This window comes from Erinaceus europaeus, chromosome 2, assembly GCF_950295315.1.
Source record: "Erinaceus europaeus chromosome 2, mEriEur2.1, whole genome shotgun sequence".
In the NCBI taxonomy this organism is placed as follows: Eukaryota; Metazoa; Chordata; class Mammalia; order Eulipotyphla; family Erinaceidae; genus Erinaceus; species Erinaceus europaeus.
Genome location: NC_080163.1, coordinates 36,105,927 through 36,119,555, shown reverse-complemented (window position 1 = coordinate 36,119,555; position 13,629 = coordinate 36,105,927). Strand labels below are relative to the sequence as shown.

The following is a 13,629-nucleotide window of genomic DNA, read 5'->3' as shown; positions in this document are numbered from 1 at the left end:
AGATATAAACAAAAAGACACCACAGTACTGAAACTTCCTTCAGTTGGGGATGGGGTTGGGGGGTTTTGGCCAGTCACACCTGGGTGGGGCACATTGCAAAGCAGTTACTTTATCCAAGTGAACAATCTTGCCGGTGCTACCTATTTTACTTAAGTCTTTTGTCAGTGGAGAGAGATCCTTCATTCCGGAACATTCTTCCTTGCCTAATCCACACAACATTAACAGTTTCCAGGTTTTCAAAAACTCTATTCAGGACAGCCAGGCTCTCTTACCTCCCTCCCTCCCTCCAACTGGAAACCAACCCAACACCTTGGAACAACCCCCACCTACAGCCTTCCCCCAGGAGGCCGCACCCAAGCCTCAGGCCGTGGTGGCCCCGCCCACGCCGGCGTTCTCACTGGGTTCCAAGGCCCCGCCCCCTTTGAGAGGTTTCCCCATAATCCAGCGCGGCAAGCCGCCGGCGCGTTAAGATGGCGACTCCCATGCATCGGCTGATAGCCCGGAGACAAGCGTAAGAGAGGGCTCGAGAGGGCCACGGGGGAGGGGCTGGGAGGGCGGAGAGAAGCGCGTCAGCTGGCTGGTGAGCGAGCCCGGGATGCGGGGCGGGTGTCGGATCCCAGTGCAGTCCGGCAGAATGGTGAATTTTCTCACACGTCGACTCTTCTGAGAGACTGAGGCTGGGGCCCTGGGTTTGGTGTTGACTGTAGCGATTCTGCCGAACCTCGCTGCGTAATGTCCGCGGGGCGGGACCTGGGGAGGGGGCGTGTGTCTAGAGCCTCACGTTCCAGAGCCTGCGAAGCCGACTTGCAGAAGTTGATAACTAAGGGGTTGAGGTCCCTACACCCACCTTGCCGCCCAGCCTACGCCACCTGTGGCCTGGGGAAGCCTGAGCCCCCGACCCACCCACCATGTTTGCCCATGTAAACCTTCTCTTTATGCAGCCCAGATGGCTTTTCCTACCCTTCCCAGTTGACTACAACGCAGTCTTCTCTCAAGCTAGCTTTCTTACCTATTGCCATTCATTCTCTTTAATCAATATTGTTTTATTCATTGGATACGTACCTCGCTGTGCCGGGAGTTGGGGATCGAGAAAAAGGTGTTCAGCCTCGTCTTTGGGGAATTTGTATTCCAATGGTGGGAAAAGTGGGTAAACTAAGCATTTTTTTAATGGTCAAACATTAAAAAAAATTATTAGTGATTTAATAATAATTAACAAGATTGTAGGATAGGAGGGGTGCAATTCCATACAATTCCCACCACCAGAGTTCCATATCCCAACCCCTCCATTGGAAGGTTAGGATTCTTTATCCCTCTGGTATATGGACCAAAATTATAGGGTGCAAAAGGTGGAAAGTCTGGCTTCTGTAATTGCTTCTCCGCTGAGAAACTAAACATTTAAAAGTAATGAATGAGCTGATAAGATTTGGGAAGGAAGGGATGATGGAAGAAGAAACAGCTGCTTTAGTTGGGTTAACCTGGAAAGGCATCTCTAAAGAAGTGGCTTTTGAACAGATTGAATGTGAAAAAGCAACCACGAGAGGATTTGGAGGGAAAAAAAATCCAGAAAGTGGCATAGTTGCTTTGAGATGTAAAAAAAAAAAAAAGCATTTTCGATTTTAAGAACTAAGTTCCAGCCAGGCAGCTGTGTATTAGATAGAGTGCGCATGATGTGCTCAAGGACCTGAGTTCAAGTCCCTAGTCTGGGCCAGCAACAGGGAAACTTCATTAGCAGTGGAACTGTGTTGTATATCTTTCTTTGCCTCTCCCTCTCTTCCTATTTTAATGTCAGAAGAGAAAGAAAAGGGGAAATTGGGACCAGGTGGTGATGCACCCGATTAAGTGCACATATTATATTGTGCAAGGATCTAGGTTCAAGCTCCTAGTCCCCACCTGTGTGTGGGGGGGAGCTTCACAAATGAAGTAGAGCTGCAGGTGTTTGTTTCACTCCCTTTCCAACTTTCCCCTCTCAATTTCTCTCTGTCTCTATCCAATAATAAATAAGTACTGAAAAAAGTGGGGGGGGGGGATGACCCTACAAGCAGTGGAGCTGTATCAAGGCCCAGGAATAACCCTGGTACAAACAACTTAAGTTCTTAGCCTAGGAGGGAGAGACACTTTACTATGTGGATGGACCAGGACTGAAGCACTGACAATGCATGGGAACGACATGGGATGGCACATGGGGATGTTCCACAGATAGTAGAGTAGTGCTGTAGTGTATCATCTCTGTTCACTTCTTTCCTACTCTATCTAAAATAAAATGAATGGAAAGGTCAGCCTGGAAGCAGTGGAATTGGGTATATACAAGGCATGTGCTTAAAAAAATGCCTAAGAACTTTTTTTTTTTTTTGCCATCTTGAGGGTTTCATTACTCAGGGCTGACTTTTTCAGATAGCAATAGCAGGGAAGGGCTTATATCTTGGGGAGGACAAAATAGCTCACTCACTTGGATAGTGCTCAGATTTGCCATGTGCATGACCCAGCTTCAAACCCTTCCCACACCATATTGAAGGTCATTATGGCTAATGAGGGAAAGAGTGGCACAAGGTTTTCTGTGGCTCAGATAAAGTAGGAGTCATCCCAGATGTCTCTTATAAAACTTTTTTTTTCTACTGCTGTTATACAACAGGTGACTCTTCATTCTCAGCATTTAATACCACACTTTTATTTTGTTTTTGCCTCTAGGGTTATTGCTAGAGCTTGGTGCCTACACTATGAATCCACTGCTCCTAGAGGCCAATTTTTTTCCCATTTTGTTGCCCTTGGCTGTAGTTGTTATAGTTGTTGTTGTTGGGTAGAAAAGAGAAATTGAGAGAGAACTGGAAGACAAGAGAGGAGGAAAGATACCTGCAGACCTGCTCCACCACTTGTGAAGCGACCCCCCTGCAGGTGGGGAGCTGGGGGCTTGAACCAGAATCCTTACTCTGGCCTTTGCGCTTTGTGCCATGTGTGCTTAACCAGCTGTGCTACTGCCCAGCCCCCATGCCAGCATCTTTTATACATATGTAGCACATATTGATAGTTCAGTCTGCTAACATTTATATACACATATATGTGTATATAAGAATGCTATTTTTTTGTTCTATTCTCCATTCACTTTGCCCTGATGCATAATGAGAAGAGCTCCTTTATTTTATTTTACCTCCAGGGTTATCACTGGGGCTCAGTGCCTGCACTACAAATCCACTGCTCCTGGAGGGCATTTTCCCCATTTTGTTGCCCTTGTGTTGTTATTACTGTTATTGTTGTTGTTATATAGGACAGAGAAATCAAGAGAGATGGGGAAGATGGGGAGAGAAAGACACCTGCAGACCTGCTTCACTGCTTGTGAAGCACCCCCCCTGAGGGGGGGAGCTGGGGACTTGAACTGGGATCCTTAGCGCTGGTCCTTGAGCTTTGCCTGTGTGCTTAATCCGCTGTGCTACCACCCAACTCCTGAGCTCCTTTATTTATTTTTAATTTTTAATATTTATTCCCTTTTGTTGCCCTTGTTTTTTTATTGTAGTTATTGATGTCGTCGTTGTTGGCTAGGACAGAGAGAAATGGAGAGAGGAGGGAGAGACAGAGGGGGAGAGAAAGATAGACACCTGCAGACCTGCTTCACCGTCTGTGAAGCGACTCCCCTGCAGGTGGGGAGCTAGGGGCTTGAATCAGGATCCTTATGCCGGTCGTGCTTTGTGCCACCTGCGCTTAACCCGCTGAGCTACAGCCCGACTCCCTGAGCTCCTTTATTTTTTAAATTTTCTCTTTTTTTTTTCCTTATCCAATAGAGAGAAATTGAGAGGATAGTGGGAGACAGGTGGCAGGTGGTGGCGCATGTGGTTAAGTGCTCACATTACAGTACACAATGACCCGGGTTCAAGCCCCTGGCCCCCACCTTTAGGGGGAAAGCTTCACAAGTGGTGAAGCAATGCTGCAGGTATTTCTCTGTCTCTCCCTCCCTATTTCCCTATTCCCTCTCAATTTCTCTCTTTTAAAAAAAATTTTACTTACTTATTTTAATAAGAGATAACACACAGAGAAAAAAGACCAGAGCACTGCTCAGTTCTGCTTATGGTAGTGCTTTGGATTGAACCTGAGACCTTGGAGCCTCAGCATGAAAGTGCCTTTGCATAACCATTATGCTGTCTCCCCATCTCCTCAATTTCTGCCTCTATCCAATAATAAATCTTTTTAAAAAGAGAGATGCACCTAAAGCACTGCCACACCACTTGTGAAGTTTCCCGCCTGCAGGTGGGGACTGGAGGCTTGAACCCAGGTCCTTCCTTGCACATGGTGCAGTTAGCCAGATACGCCACCACCTAGTCCCTGAGAAGAGCTCCTTTAGCTCAAGATTAAGTCAGAGTAGTATGCTTGGTAGAGGAAGAAGGTTTTGAAGTCAGTTTATTTTGTTTGTTTACTTGTGTTCTCCTTTTCTTTTTTGTTTTTTTTGTGATTAATAGGTTACAAAATCATAAGATTACAATGTATAGTTCCCCACCCACCACCAAAGTTCTGTCTCCAACCTCCCCCCTCCCAAAGATAACCATCGTAGTTCTCACAAAGTCAGTTTTGGGATATTAAAAAATATGATCATCGGGAGTCGGGCGGTAGCTCAGCGGGTTAAGCGCAGGTGGCGCTAAGCACAAGGACCAGCGGAAGGATCCCGGTTGGAGCCCCCGGCTCCCCACCTGCAGGTGAGTCGTTTCGCAGGCAGTGAAGCAGGTCTGCAGGTGTCTATCCTCCTTTCCCCTTCTCTGTCTTCTCCTCCTCTCTCCATTTCTCTCTGTCCTATCCAACAACAATGACATCAATAATAACTACAACAATAAAACAACAAGGGCAACAAAAGGAATAAATAAATAAATTTTTTTAAAAATCCTTAAAAAAAAAAGAAAAAATATATGATCATCAAAGAGATCTGTGCATGCCTTTGTTCATGGCAGCACTATTTGTAATAATCAAAATTTAGAAATAACCCAGGTGTTCGATAACAGACGAATGGTTAAGGAAATTGTGGCATATATACACAATGGAATACTACATAGTTGTAAGAAATAATGAAGTCTTTTGCTACAGTATGGATGGGAGGAATATATTGAGTGAAATAAAGCAGAAAAGGAAGGACCAATACAATAATCTCATTCATAGGTGGGATCTAAGAAACAAAACAAGCCCTCTGCACCATTAAAAACCAGAGCTGAGGAGTGCTCTGGTAGGAGGAGGAGAAAGGGTAATGCAAAGAAACTCTCATGCCTGAGGCTCTGGAAATCTCATGTTCAATTTTCACTATAAGCCAAAGCTGATCTGCTCTGGTAAAAAAAAAAAAAAAAAAGAGAGAGAGAGGGAGAGGGAAGTAGTAGCAACAGCAGATCTGGGGGACTCAGAAGGGAGAAAGTGTTTACTTATTGGGTTGTCAGAGAAGTTTTTTTTTTTGCATAGAAAAACAAAAAATAGGTGTCCAGGAGGTAGCACACCAGATTAAGCACACATAATGCAAAGCACAAGGACTGAGCAAGGATCCAGGTTCCAGCCCCCAGCTTCCCACCTGCAGGGGGTCGCTTCACAAGCAGTGAAGCAGGTATGCAGGTGTCTTTCTCTCCCCATCTCTGTCTTCCCTTCCTTAATTTCTGTATCCTATCCAACAACCACAACAGCAGCAGCAACAATTAAAAAAAGATGGCAGGGGAGTCGGGCTGTAGCACAGCGGGTTAAGCGCAGGTGGCGCTAAGCACAAGGACCCGCATAAGGATCCTGGTTCAAGCCCTGGCTCCCCACCTGCAGGGGTGTTGCTTCACAAGCGGTGAAACAGGTATCTTTCTCTCCCTCTCTCTGTCTTCCCCCTCCCCTCTCCATTTCTCTCTGTTCTATCCAACAACAATGACAACAATAATAACTACAACAATAAAACAACAAGGGCAACAAAAGGGAATAAAAAAAAAAAATATATATATATATATATATATATATATATATATATATAAGATGGCCTCCAGGAGCAGTGAATTCGTGGTGCAGGAACTGAGCCCCAGCAATAACCCTGGAGGCAAAAAGTAAAAGCAGAAAAATACAATATTTCATGACTTTTTCCGACAATATATAGAAAATATATGGGGTGGGCATTGGTGGATCCAGTTAAGCACACCTAATGCCAAGCACAAGGATCCAGGTCCAAGCACCACCCCTTCCCACCTGCAGGGGGTCAGTTTCACAAGAAGTGAAGCGGGTCTGAAGGTGTCTATCCTCTCCCTCTACATCCCTGGCCTCTTACAATTTCTCTATTCTATCTAATAAAAATTAGAAGAAAAAAAAAAGGCCTCCAGGAGCCATGGATTTGTGGTGCCAGCACTGAACCCCAGCAATGACCCTGGTAGCAATAAAAAAAGAAAGAGAGGGTACGTACTTAAGGCAGAGTTTATGTTTGATCTCTCAGGAAGTGAGGAGAAACATGAATCCAAGTTCCATAAAGGGTAGAAAATTGTAGTTAAGGAAAAGAAAGAGAAGGGTGGTGGTCTGGGAGGGTGTGCAGTTGATAAAAGTATTGGGACTCTCAAGTATGAGGTCCTGAGTTCAATCCTAGACAGCACATATACCAGAGTGATGTCTGGTTTTTTTCTCTCTCTGCCTGTCTGTCCTGTATGGAAATAAGTAAATAATAAAGGGGAGAAAATGAAGGGCACGGGCAAATAGCTTAATAGTTATGCAAGGAGACTCTCATGCCTGAGTCTCCAAAATCCCAGGTTTAATCCCCTGCACCATCATAAGCTGGAGCTGAGTAGTGTTCTGGTGAAAAAGAAAAAGGTTTGAGTAGGAAACTTAGAGATAGTTACTAAACCCTTGAGAAAAGGATAGGCAGAAAGTAAATTTTCCATAATGTAATAATTTCTCCTCAGATATAAGTAGATTATAGAATCTTGGTGTTCCCTGGAGTCATTTATTTATTTTATTGCCACCAGTCTTATCAATAGGGCTCTGTGCCTGTGCTGATGACAAATCCACCACTCCAAATGGCCTATTTTCCCCTTTATTTGATAGGACCTAGAGAAATTAAGGAGAGTAAGGAGATGGAGCAACAGAGAGACACCTACAGTACTTGCTTCACTGCTCTGAAGCTTCCCCACTGCAGGAGGGGTGACAGGGCTTGAACCCCGGTCCTTGTGCATGGTAACATGTGCACTTCCACTGCCCAGACCCTACAGTCACTTCTACTAAGCCTTTCACTGAGTCCTGTTACTCCTAACAGGGTAACCATCTAATTTTGACTTGAAAACCTTCACTCAAGAAATGTATGTTGAATTGAAAAGAAAATCATATGAATGGGAATAAATCCTGTTGCCTTCTAACTTCCTGAGTTTTGACCTAAGCTTTGATTTCAGTCAGTTAAAAACTTTAAATGTGGGAGTCTGGTTGTAGAGCAGCGGGTTAAGCACACGTGGCTCGAAGCACAAACACCGGCTTAAGGATCTGGGTTTGAGCCCCTGGTTCCCCACCTGCAGGGGAGTCAATTCACAGGCAGTGAAGCAGGTCTGCACATGTCTCTTTCTCTCCCCCTCTCTGTCTTCTCCTCCTCTCTCCATTTCTCTCTGTCCTATCTAACAACGATGACATCAATAACAACAATAATAACAACAACAACAACAACAAAGCAACAAGGGCAACAAAAGGGAAAAAAATATTAAAAATTTTTTTAAAAAATTTAAATGTTTCACACTTGAGTATCATCCCATATGGCCCTCTGGTCTTGTACTTGCATTGATTTTTTTCTGGACTTATGTGTCAGACTTACTTCTAACCTAGTTAAATTTCATCTTGTTAGATTTGACACTGAGTTCCAAACTGTTGAGGCATTTTTGGTTCCTGATTCAGTCATGCATTGTATTATTCTTCTCAGCTTTGTGTCAACTATGAATTTGTACACTGCACACCTGTGTCCTCATCCAAATCATTTATTAAAATGTTGACAAGACCAAATTGAAGGTCAAAGCCTACAGGTTATCACTAGATACCTCTCACTAGATGTTGCTTCAGTCTCTTGAGTAGTCTCTGTCCATGATGTATCTGTCTTCCTAATCATTCCATTTTGTTCACAGAGATGAGTTTCTAAATATTCCACATTAAAATTCAAATGTCCAAAAACCGGTAAGGAAATTAGTCTGCAGTGCTTTAATTTCTAGTGACTCTTTCTGAATGGATTTAATAAATCCAGCCAGAATGTTACCTAGAATGAGTGTCAAGTTGATTGGTCTAGTTTGTAGAACCTTCTCATTTTCTTCATTTGAAAATCAAAACAGTGCTTGCCTACTTCCAATTTTTGAGGTACTTCGTGTCAGAGTTCCTCCAATAACCAGCAGCAATACAGCAATACATTTCCAGTCTCGTCTGGAATATTCTAGTATTTAAGGAACAGACACCTGGATCATGAGATTGAAACATGAGAATGAGATAAGGTCTCTCTGACCCACTCCTCAAGTATCTTGGGCTTCAGTTTTACTCTACTCATTCTTCGTTTAATTGGTTTGAGTTAAGACTAAAATGAAATAAAAATCTTATTTCCTCTCTTCTTAGTGAACTTATCCCATTTTTGATTCCTTGTGCTTTGACTTGGGCTTTAAAAATAAACACAGTTTTAACACGTTGTTTATGCTTTTTAGAACAGGAAATGTCAAGTCAGAAATTTAAGGCCTGTGTTCTATTTTTTTACTGTGTAGTGAAGCAAATAAGCAACATGTAAGATGTCAGAAATGCTTGGAATTTGGACATTGGACTTATGAATGTACAGGAAAAAGAAAATACCTGCATAGACCTTCAAGAACAGCAGAACTAAAGAAAGCTTTGAAAGAAAGAGAAAATAGATTATTACAGCAAAGGTAAAATGTTATATATATATATATATATATATATAATACAAAGAATTTTTTTTATTTATTGGATCTGTTAAGGGACTAAATGTGTCATGATAGTTAATCCAGATTTAGATTATAGTACTTATTAATGTCTGAGTATTTATAATAAGCCAGGCACTACACCAAGCTCCTTATTATTAGCTTATTTGATTATTTCATCTGTAATATTAAAGTAGGTACTATTACTGTCTTCTATTTTCCATATGAACAGATTGAAGCATAAAAAGGTTCAGAAGCTTAATGTTATGCATCTAGTAAGTGAAAATATTTAGTGTTAATCCAACCAACTCTGGTTGCAGAGTCCATGTTCTTAATAATTTGGTTTGTTGCCTTAACTGCCAATAAAATTACAGTAGAACACTAGGAGGTAAATGAGCTGAAATGATACAGGAAGGTACAAAAAGAGATAATAATCATATCTACCTAGTCATTTGTCTGTTATAAAAGACACAATGTTTCTCCTATGTAAAAAAAAAAAAAATTGGGAAGTAAAAGGGTTTTCTGAGCTGTGTATAATCACTCTGTTAACAGGAACTTTTTTCCCTCCCTTATGTTTACCAGCCTTGGAGAAAATAATGTTGAAAGAAAAACCAAGAAAAAAAGGTGTGTGTGACTTTAGAAAAATTATGTATAGGTAACGTGATAGTAGTTAGAGAAGTGGGAAGACTGATTTTAAAATAACAAAGACTGGCAAAATAACTCACTTGGGTAGTGCTCTGCTTTGCCATGATTTGAACCTGCCCCCACTATTGAAGGAAGCTTCGGTGCTATGGTCTCCTCTTCCTCCTCCTCCTCCTCCTCCTCCTCCTCCTCCTCCTCTTCTCCTTCTCCCTTTCTATCTCTCCATCTGCCTATCTGAAAAAGTCATCCTGGATTGGTGAAGCCCCAGCAATGACCAAAAAAAGTTATAAGATGAATATGAACTCTATTGTTTGCAATCATGATTAAATAACATTCTGTTATCTTATGTTCTTCACTATGTCTGGAACTTATTGCCAACTTATTGCCTTCATTTCTCCTTTCCTCCAACTTTCCAGAGTCCTTACACCTAGAAAAAGTAAGTAATTTCTCTTGGCTTAGCTTAGGAAATGTTATTGGTAAGAAATTATTGACCAGTTAGCTTTATTAGGTCTAACTTAAGAGAAGCATTTACTACTCTGCATGATATTTAGCTAAACACAGTTGATAAACTATAATTGTATTCTAACACTATTCACGCAAACACATTATGATAGATATACTAATCTTGAACACCATCCAAGACAGTTAAATCACTCAGTTAAAGACCTTACAAGTGGTTGGGACTGTGTGCCGGGATTGTTACAGTTGGTCAGTACCTAGAGCATCAATCAAAGTTTCAATATCATATTGGATGGATTTTTTTTTAATTTCTTTATTGGGGGATTAATGGTTTACAATCAACAGTAAAATACAATAGTTTGTACATGCATAACATTTCCACATAACAATCCAACCCTCACTAGGTCCTCCTCTGCCATGATGTTCCAGGACCTGAATCCTTTTTTACTTTGGTGCAATACACTAACTCCAGTCCAAATTACCAAAAGAACTTTTGCTGAAGCTTCACCCCAGTATGACTCCACTGCTCCTGGAGAACCTTTTTATTCTCTATCTAAAAATAAAAAATAAAAGAGATTCCATAGCACTGCTCCACTACTTATGGGACTTCCCTTTGTATGATGCTCCCATATGCTGTCAGGGGCTCAAACACAGGTCTCATGCATGGCAAAGTCTGCACTAAGTATACTCTCTCCTAGCACCTGGATGTTTTTATTTTTAGTTTTTTAATTATCTGATGAGAGAATTAGAGTATCACTCTGTAGTAATTGTTTTTCTTTAAATTTAATCATTTTATATTATTATTATTACCAGAGGTATTGCTCAACTCTGGTTTATGGTGGTGTCTGGGACTGAACCTGGGATCTAGGAGCCTCAGGCTTTTTTATTTTTTTCCCCAGAGCACTGCTCAGCTCTGATTTATAGTGGCTTATAGTGGTAGGGGGACTAAACCTGGAAGCCTCAGGCATGAGAGAATCTGCTGGCATCACCTTTATGCTATCTCTCCTACCCTATTTATCTACTTATTTATTTCTGACCAAAGCACTGTTCAGCTCTGGTCTGTGGTAGTGCCAGAGATTGGACCTGGGTCTTCTGAGCCTGAGGTATGAAAGTCTGAACATTTTATTTTTACCAGGAGGACTTCACTGGGGCTTTACTTTTGCATCATTCTACTCATTACCCAGCAGACTCTCCCTCCCCCATAAAGGGTGAGAAAGAGAGACAGAGAGAAAGAGCAATACCATAGCACCACTCCACTGTTCATGAAGCTTCCCCTATGCATGGGGTTCCCATGTGGCGGTGGCGGGGGTGGGGGGACTCAAACCCAATTCCTCACTTGATGGTAAAGTGTGGCTCTACCGGGTTAAGCTCTATTTCTCAGCCCAATTTTGCTAAGTGTTATGGGAACATTCATATAACTGTTCATTCTCTAATAGGTCTAAGAGTGTAACCAGTTCCAGCAGTAATAGCAGTGATAGTTCAGCCAGTGACTCTTCATCAGAAAGTGAAGAAACGTCTACCTCATCCTCCTCCGAGGACAGTGACACTGATGAGAGCTCCTCCAGTTCATCATCTTCAGCCTCCTCCTCAAGCTCTTCCTCCTCTTCTGATTCGGACTCAGATTCTAGCTCTTCCAGCAGCAGCAGCAGCAGCAGCAGCAGCAGCAGCACAGATAGCAGCTCTGAGGATGAACCACCAAAGAAGAAGGAAAAGAAGTAGAACTGTTGCATCTGTGTTGGACTGATGGACTGAAAACATTAATGTGATTCTCAAAAGGGAATTAGAAGATAGTATGGCCAAGTAGGTTAATTGGTCAATATTTCTAGAGTTCAACACTTTAAATGTTTTACATTGTAAGAGCATAAAGAGTATAATGGATAACATATACATATATAAACTTTTTTTACTTTAAAGGTAAATCTTGTCTTTCATTTTTACCTCTAAAATATATCTCTAGAATTTAATCAAAACGGAGGAGGTTCAGTAACTCTTTGTCTTTGTGATGAAAGTTTTTATTTTTCTCCCTGTGAAATAAATGTCATACTTTGTTATAAGCTAGTGGTATGTACCAGATATGTTTTCAGAATAATGCATTCAGACTATCTAGCAGTGAATTTGTAATGCTTTTGGCTCAGTGTTATGTAAGATTTAATACATTATTACTATATCCCTAGATGTTTTCTTAATGTTAATAAATGTGCTTTATTTTTATGTCTATGATAATAAAATTATTCTGATTTCCTAAACAAAAGTGCAAGTAACATTAGTAAATTTATCCCTCTTGGTAGGGGCTGGGCTTGAACCTGGGTTGTGCAGATGGCAAAGCAAGCACTCAGGTGAGATATTTTGCCAGCCCTCTAAAATTATAATTCTTTTTTATGAGAAAGTAGTTGAAAATTACTTTTGAAGGTAACAGGCTTTTGTTTAAAATTTGAAATACGAGTTATATGTGAAAAATGTGTGTTTATAAGTTTACAAAATTTTATAGAACCATCTACTTTCCATAATTTTAAGTATACTCTGAAGACACTTTTTTTTAGGATTTTTTAAAATTTACTTATAAAAAGGTAGCATTGACAGAACCACAGGATAAGAGGGGTACAACTCCACACAATTCCAACTCTGTATCCCATCCCCTCCCCTGATAGTTTTCCTATTCTTTAATCCTCTGGGAGTATGGACCCAAGGTCATTGTGGGTTGCAGAAGGTGGAAGGTCTGGCTTCTGTAATTGCTTCCCCATTGAATATGGGCATTGACAGGTTGATCCATACTCCCAGCCTGGCTCTCTCTTTCCCTAGTGGGGAAGGGCTCTGGGGAAGCGGAGCTGCAGGACACATTGGTGGGGTTGTCTGTCCAGGGAAGTCTAGTCAGCATCATGCTAGCATCGGGAACCTGGTGGCTGAAAAAAGAGCTAACATATAGAGCCAAACTAATTGTTGAACCTAAAGGCTGGAACAGTGCAGATGAAGAGTTGGGGGGGGGGTCCTCCATTTTGTAGATAGCTAGTAGGCATATTTTAGTTACATTCCAAAGGGCCTGTGGCTATACTAGTTTTTTTTTAATATTTATTTATTCCCCTTTGTTGCCCTTGTTGTTTCATTGTTGTAGTTATTATCGATGTCATTGTTGTCGGATAGGACAGAGAGAAATGGAGAGAGGAGGGGAAGACAGAGAGGAGGAGAGAAAGATATACACCTGCAGACCTGTTTCAGGTCCCCCCTGCAGGTGGGGAGCCGGGGGCTCCAACCGGGATCTTTGCGCCGCTCCTTGTGCTTGGCGCCACCTGCGCTTAACCCACTGCACTACCGCCCGACTCCCTTTTTTTTTCTTTTTTCTTTTTTTTTCCCTCTGAGCCTGAAATCTGATAATGCAGGTGGATCCAAGTTATTGTCTGGGGAGATGGTGTCATGGCTGGCAGAAGGACTAGAAAGCTGCATCAGGGAAGAGGGTAGCTCCCAAATATGGGAAAGGGGTATAAATATTGTTGACTATAAACCCCATCGATTTGATGTGATCTGGGGCCCATATTCAGCTTAGGAGCCAATGTGACCTCTGCATCCTTGTAGATCTGAGCTCACATTCTGTGGTCATTAGTAGGAACATTCCAAGCTTCCCCAATTTCAGGACCCATCTTCCTCAGGTGTAGCATAGAGTATGTTGTCCAGC

The 13,629-nt window shown here is 41.9% G+C and overlaps 1 protein-coding gene across 1 annotated transcript; it reads left to right on the top strand.

Annotated features, from left to right (window-relative positions):
- The first annotated feature begins 375 nt into the window (after positions 1–375).
- Positions 376–12,213, top strand: ZCCHC10 (zinc finger CCHC-type containing 10). Its single transcript, XM_016186775.2, has 4 exons — positions 376–511; positions 8,688–8,846; positions 9,444–9,485; positions 11,399–12,213. The coding sequence occupies exons 1-4, from the start codon at positions 471–473 to the stop codon at positions 11,679–11,681; spliced, it is 525 nt and encodes a 174-aa protein (XP_016042261.1). The 5' UTR covers positions 376–470; the 3' UTR covers positions 11,682–12,213.
- Positions 12,214–13,629: the final 1,416 nt, after the last annotated feature.